The sequence below is a fragment of the Watersipora subatra genome, chromosome 1, assembly GCF_963576615.1.
Source record: "Watersipora subatra chromosome 1, tzWatSuba1.1, whole genome shotgun sequence".
Taxonomy (NCBI): Eukaryota; Metazoa; Bryozoa; class Gymnolaemata; order Cheilostomatida; family Watersiporidae; genus Watersipora; species Watersipora subatra.
In genome coordinates, this window is record NC_088708.1 from 39,150,054 (window position 1) to 39,157,913 (window position 7,860).

General features: G+C 34.4%; 1 protein-coding gene across 2 annotated transcripts in view; it reads left to right on the top strand.

Annotated features, from left to right (window-relative positions):
• Positions 1 to 7,860, top strand: part of LOC137398463 (transcriptional regulator protein Pur-beta-like) — a 28,962-nt gene that overhangs the window by 20,111 nt on the left and 991 nt on the right. Inside the window, exons 5-6 of one of the 2 annotated variants that reach the window (XM_068084581.1) lie at positions 2,987 to 3,226; positions 7,743 to 7,852. In XM_068084581.1, the coding sequence (XP_067940682.1) occupies positions 2,987 to 3,226; positions 7,743 to 7,852 (350 nt within the window). The remainder of the gene's footprint in view (positions 1 to 2,986; positions 3,227 to 7,742; positions 7,853 to 7,860) is intronic. The other variant, XM_068084587.1, reaches the window with a different exon arrangement.

Consider the following 7,860-nt stretch of genomic DNA (forward strand, 5'->3'; position numbering starts at 1 on the left):
ATTTACAGAGAATATAGGAGAAATTCAGTTTAATACGTATTAGCAGGTCTCTTAGTCTTTCTTGGACGTCGTAAAATAATGATAAATGTCTAAAAACAAAGTTTTATTTGCGCAGATTAATATTATTTTTAATGAAAAAAAGTTTATTTGAAATTCAAACAATTTACTGTTTGAACAACCTAGAACGTATTTTAGTCAATAACTGAGGTTAGGCTATATCTAAAATAGCAAGGATGTTCATACAGCATTACTACATAACATGTTCATTATGGCAATACTAGTTCATTTGATTTGTGAATTTTTTTTTTAAGAACAAGACTCATGACTTAAAGTTATGATAGTGGCTTTTAGTAAAACGTTATAAATTTGCATCTGTTTTTTGTGCATATATTGGACTAGTGCTCTAATGGCATAAGTTTATTCTTAAATGGATTTGTTAATGTTTAGATCACAATTTTTCAGGTCTTCAATTTTGTTGAATGCAATCTAGCATTATAGATGAAAATATTGATAAACTTTTTAATAACTCGAGTCAACTGGTTTCGATGGTAGAATGGGCTCTTTTGTACCCAGCGCACCACGCGGCTACTACGATTAGCAAGGCTCACTTCCTAATCTTCAAGCAAAATATTTCACCAGATATCACCAGGATACTGAGAACACTTAACTGACTGAGAAATGAAAAATGGCTGCTGACATAACATTGGTTTCGAATGGCTGTCTGACATTCTTGGTAACGAAGGTTTAAAAATAGACAAAGCTAGAAAGCGTCTTCTCAGTAATAAGAGCCTTACATTTGAACCATTTGTTTTTCTATTCATAACAAACATACACACTCTATCGGACTCAGTGTACTGCTATCATTATGTGTTTTCAGTTACCTTTAAACCATCACTTCTTTGAAAGAGTGAAAAATTTTTACTCTATTTGATTTTTTTAAATTTAGTTTTGCAATCTAGGAGCTTCAATATAATATTCAGTTGAAAAGGATTTGGGCTCTTTTAAGATCTTTCACAGTCGATGGAAAGCTATTAATACCGTTTAGGATGAGGGTACCTGCTGGCATCTATAATAAGATCAGGCTTGAAAGGGTTAAAAAAGATTGCAGCAATTGTTAACTACACGTATGAGCCCATTCAAAAACACTGGGAAGCTATTTTGGTTGCAAATGCCAAAATTTACGGGTTCAGAAAACGCTAGCTCAAGAGTTCTCTTGAATGTCATTGCTAAGAAGTTGCTGTAGATTATTAGCTCTTCAAAATCAATCGGTAGCTCAAAACTGATATTGCCATGATAATTATATAAACAAATTTATATTATGAAGATTCTAATGGTGGGATACGACTAACCGAGCAGCTGTCAGCCTTATTCTGACATGTATGATGTAACTGCTCTATAGAAGTGAAATGTTTTGTGAATTCCGAACCAGGGTGAATAATATATGTTTGATCTGCAGTATAACGGCTTTAAAGGAATTATGAAAAACCTTTTTATATACTTCATATCTTCATGCATTAGTGCTAATTAAAAATTTCCCTAAATTTGTGTAATCGCTTGTAAACGGGATAGTGAAACATTTTTATACCTACAATACTCGTATGTTACAGTCATGCCTCGATATACGAGCTTAATGCATTCTGGGACTGAGCTCACGTCAATTGGCGTGTATGCCTATTCAATATTTTCTATATAAAGTAACTAAATACAAATTGATCTGTTCCCTTGCTATGAAAAACCCAATTAAAAACAGGATATTACGATGAAAAAACGTATTTTTAATTGTAATTAAGTTCCTTCATTCACAAACTCGCGAAAAAAAATTGCTTATATATTGGTTATGATCTGCAATAAATTGTAACATTACTATGTACAGTACTGTATGGAGTTCTTACATTCGAGACAGACGTAGTAGCTAATGGTGGCATGAGGAAGATTGGCCAACGACATGTTCTATGCACTAGACTTTTTATGACGCTACGTAGCGTTAACCTTGACTTTAACTTATATGAGTTTAGCTCGCAAAACAAACCGACCCTTACAGCTAAGTTTTAATCTTTTACTAAACTTGAACCTTAACTGACACAAATAGCTCTCTTTGTCTGCTTTAGGTAAATCGGGCACGCTGATTCCAATTTGGTACTCAAACACAACAAGACACAACAAGCTCCGTCCATTTATATGTGACGTATACTAGCTTTTTAGGAACGGAATTTGGGGATGTTTAGTCCGATCTACAATTATAGAAATAGATGTCTTAGAATTCATTATCTAAATTCAGCTTTCAAAATAATCTCAGTCTTTTATGAGAGATAGATAAGCTATTTAACATTGTTTGTAGCTTGTTGCAGGATGTTTAATAGGCAGAATGCCGAGAAAAATAATCTCAAAAAAGCGCAATAACAACGCTGGCTTAGCTTGTGATAAAATTGCGTATGCTGGGGCATACGCATGTCGAGGCATGACTGTTTGTTTTTAAACTAATTGCAGTAATTTTCCATTTATAAACTTATTGGCTAGTTCCAGGTGCTCAACATGCTAAAGCTTTTTGCAGTAAGTATAAAACTAGAAACTGGTCAGCTAAACAGTATGATTCATCTTCAACGTTTAGGTCTGTTACTAATTTCTCTATTTCTGATAGGCCAACATAGCCTACTTAACCTAAACTCCTATTCCGTTGTCTGATCAGATATGATGACTAGCTATAATAATTCCTGTCACTAACAGTACATTATAATAACTCTGATAGGAGTTGCATAGATATCTCTTATCTATGCAATCTTAGAGCATATTTAGGTTCATGTTTCTGTCAGATCTGCTGCTTTTTGTTACATTAAAATTTCATCTTAATTTGAAGCAATAATTTGTGTTAATGTTTGAATTTGATGCAGTGTCAAAGAAAAGGGGTACAAACATGATAAAGTTTATCATACAGGAATAATAATGGTAGTCTGTTTCATCTTATATCGTCATATCCATTTTCTTTTAGGACAGCCCAATCCTGACAATGTGCCTGAAGATGGCAAGTTAAAAAGTTCACACATAGTTGGTGGCACGCGAAGATACTACCTCGATTTAAAAGAAAATCAACGGGGAAGGTTTCTTCGGGTGTCACAGACGCAGCCCCGTGGTGGACCAAGGTCTCAGATAGCCATTCCAGCGCAGGGCATGGACGAGTTTAAGAATACTCTTGGAGCTCTGCTGGAGACCTATGGAACTGATGATCATGGTAGGTCAATTGGAGCTTGCTCCTCATAACTGGTTACCCTATTCATCGTCTTGCCAGCCTTGCTATGGTCGGCATGCACTGGCGTTAATTAGTCATGTTTTTCTACTCTGATCTTTGACCTCTGTGTCTACTTCGTAGCTATACTGATAGACTAAGCTTGCATTCTTTTGCTTTTATATTTCAGCGTTTGAATAGTGGTTGCACTTTGGTTAACTGTTAATACGTTATAATAGACTAGAATCCAAACACCTCAACACAACTTCTTCCACCTCCAAATGTTTGTTTGGGTCTAATCCATACAGTAATACTTCAACTTACTAGTGCTCCAACGTATGACAAACTTGAGATACGAGCCAGTCTTCAAGCAAGTTTTAGCACTAAAGTACGAGCCATGTTTGAGATACAAGCACTTGAGTCAGTTGCCAAGTATGCCAGAGGTGTTTTATGAGAACAGCATCTCTGTATTTTTCAACTGCTCAGGTTATACTTTTGTACCATGTTTTTTATGCGCAATTTTCAGTGCAGAATTATGTGAATTAAAAGTACTGTGCGTAGACTGAAAGTTTGCCAGTAAAATGAAAGATAATGCAAAGAAAAATCAAATGATAACAATTAATATTAAACGGGAAATTATTGAAAAATATGCGAAATTCGTATGCATGATTAAGCTAGCTCAGCAATATGACAGAAATACATCCACAATTATTAAACAGAAGGATTATATTCAGGGCATTTAGTTTGCAAAAGGTCCAACCATAGTTTCTAAACGGCGCAGCGATCTTCACGACTGCTGATGGCATTGGATAAACAATTGGCCAGTGACAGCGCAACTGAAACGATGCTATGTGAAAAGGCCGGTGCTATCTATCAAAACTGTAAAATAGACATTTGGACAAGTTGGCTAGTGGTCGTGCATTAAACCTTTGTGACGACACACGTGTTCGTCCTAATCGCAGCATGTTGAAAGGGTGACAAAAGCAAACGTCCTTAGATAGGTTTATCTTAAAACGGCCGGCTAGTTGTGAAAGCGAAACAATGAAAAAGTTAGCTAACCAGCGAGAAACTTCAAACTCTGATCGCCGAAGAAATTTTAATTACGTTAAGTTAAAAATGAAAGTTTGCTTTTAGGTTTGCTTCTATGTTTAAGACTTTGATAAAATCCAAATTTATCAAAGTCAACTGTTGTAATGAAGGATAACTTATATCTCCCTCCCTGGCAAATGCTAGCGTTAGCTGCTATTGTATGTATTTAATTTTACATTTTAATTAATCACATTTCCTTGCATTCTTTTGTGTTTGTTGCTTTTTGAAAGCATGTGGTAAGTTAGGACAATAACCAACATATTCTTTCTGTTACAATATCTTTTTTTGAATGTTTTATTTGCATTTTTTTAGAGTATGGAAGCCAATCAATATATATTTAATTGTTTTATATATAAATAAATTGTATCAACATGCAAGTAAATTGACATACGAGCTCAGTCTAGGAACGCATTGAGCTCGTAAGTCGAAGTATGACTGTATATCTATTTAGATGTCTCATATTGAGGGTTGCCTACCCTTGTTTTATATTTGCTTTAAGGATTTTTGCCCAAACTAACTCCTTACACCCACCCAAAAAGGCATGATTTTTCTCGCTAATGTCAAATTGTTGTGCATCCTCTGTTCAAATTTAGTGAAAGTCCTATTATTCAGAATTTTGTACTAACAAACATAAAAATAGTTGTGCCAGACATCCTAAAGGAGCATTAGCTGTCGGTTTCATGACTTACCACAATATTTTAATCTCAGTGTACCAAAGAGCCGCTGTCCATGACACAACCCACATCAACACAAAGTTGCTACATTAGTGAATTGGTAAAAGTATAATCATGAATTGGCATTCGGTGCCAGCCAAAATCCATAACAATTGGACCAGTGTAATTTTAAAGAGCAATCATGTAAAAAATATAAAGTATTCTTGAAATATAAGTCCAATTGATAATAGGTCTATAATTCAATTGCTAAAAGGTAGCCGTGTTGGTGCAAACGATGAATGTGGCAATGGGAAATTGTATATAAATTTTTTTTATAAATATCAAATCTAAAAAATGATAAAATAAAAATGGACATGTGCCAAATTCTACAATTTATCCTATTGAGTTATGTTTTGGTATGGCTGCTCCGTTATTACTTTGACATGTAATGTAAACACTTCAAATAAAACTGCATAGTGCTAATTTAACTATGTTCCATCTTATGCCATGCCATAGACCAGCTGATAAATATAGCAATTTAGCAAGAGCAACATTTCAGGAGATATATTTCATTTTGTTAACGTGTAGGAGCTGGATGTGTTAGGAGCTTTCAGTGTTTCCAAAAAATCTAGCTACATTGCTATTATTGTATTTTTAAATAACATTTTCTTGTCTGTAGTGCTACTCCCTATAATGCTACACGGTGTTTAAGATTTTAATTTTACAACATATATTCAATATATATGACATATAACAATATATTCACACTTTTTCGTTTAATGGCCACGATTTCAGCGTAGTCTCACCTAGATCCGTTATGCTGATCAACATATGTTTGTTTCAAACAACCTTTGTAGTTTGAAACAAAAGCACCTGTTTTAACACTTGTTCTCAACAATCACTTCAACAATGTAATTGATGTGATATGAAGTTATTTCTTTTCCGTTGTATTACTGTTTTCATCATCTGAATGTCATTTGCATCATTTGAGCCTAGTTTCAGTTGGTAAGCTTTGTAAAGTTTAGCTGCACTTACACAGTTGATCTAAATGTTACAATGTTAGGGACCTGTCACTCGAAAAATAGAATAAGCAAAACTTTGCAATGAAGAAAACCTTAATAGAGCAGTTCGAATGTGTCACAACATTGTAGATATATATAAAAAAATTTCATATCCGATGTAGGTATGTTGAGGTTTAATTTGAAATTAGCTCTAATAGAACGCCATCTTTATTTGAATGCCACCTTCAATTTACCGCCCCCTCCAAGAAGGGTTGAAAAATAGACTTCCAATTGAACGCTGCCACCACTATGACATTATTTGATCTTCACGAGCCCATAATATTAACTGATCAATAGAAAATTGTTCACAAAATCATATTAATAATGAATCGTTTATATCAATAACAATTAATTCTCTCGTTGTCCAACTCCAAAGCTTTTGGTTTTTTTCGTTAAAACTTTGAAAGCAACGTCGTAGAAATAATCAATAACGGTCTCAGGCTAATAGTGGTTCCTTGTTTAATGCGGTCTTGATACTTCGAAGTACATGTACATCGATAAAAACGGTTTAAATTTATGATGGTAGATAGAAAGTTGAAAGCAACGCCATAGAATTACTATCTGTCTCAGGCTAATAGGAGCTCCTTGTTTAACGCGGTCCTAAAAATACTTTGAAGGAAATACATATATAAAGCGGTTTGCAAGTTTTTGACCAAAACTTGTATCGCAAACAAACTTGCGCGTTGCATTTGTGCTAAATGCAACACGGGAAAGTTTTGCTCGGCCAAAAAATTATTTAGAAGCTAATATCGACTAGTTCAGCAGCGCAGAAGAAGTGTTGAAGCCAGAAGATAATGTGGAAGCTATTGGACAATTAAAAAAATGTTCGTTCCATCGAAAGCAACAATCAGAATGCAGCTATCCGAGCAAACGATAGAAATATTTTTCTTTTAAAAGCATCAATTTTTGTTTTTGTGTGTAATATAAGTATGGTTAGTTTATGTCACTTGTTCATGAATATATATTTGTATCCTTTGATAGATTATCATTATATAACTTATAAGTTTGCAGATTTATAGCATATTATTTAATGACATCATTGAGGCTATCTTAACATGGCTTACATTGGATCGATGCTCATAACTCCACTTGTATTGCACATACAAAGCTAGTTTTGGCTGCCAACTGTAACAAACATATCAGTGAGTGCAATGAGCCTTTATTCAACAATGTTAAATATAGATATGAAGTTCGGTTTTACAATATCTTTGTATTGTATTAGATCTAATCAGAGCCGTATAGTTTCACAGAGTCCCGCGACCAACAGAAGTGTATATAGGAGTTCGCTCGATTCCAAACAAACAGGCCACGCCTACTATTTTTATATAAGTTATAATGGAGAGGCGGTACCATCAATCAACAAAAACTACTCCCATTGGCAGTCGCTTAAAAACTGATTGTATCATAAACTATTTGAAAGAAAATAAAATTCCCTACAAGAAACTACAAATAATTTTTTGTAAAAAGTAAAGTAAATGCAAAAAAGTGAGATGCTGAGAGCGAGGTAAGAATATTCCATTATAGATCAGTATGTCGATCGGGTTTGTTTGGAAACAAGCGTTTTTGTTTCCGGTTTTTGATGCGGGACTCTGAAGCTATACAACTCTGGATCTAATCATTCATATCTATAAATTGTAAACTTGATGAAGACGTCTATTTGCTGGCCTTTTACAAACATTCCAAGTGTAAATGTCTACTCCAAGTTCCAACTCTACTTAGCAGAAACCACTGTAGAACTCCCAGAAAGCAAATCCATGAGAGTGGAAAATAAGATGTTCTACTTTGATATTGGACAAAACAATCGTGGAACCTACATGAGAGTCTCTGAGGCAAGTCA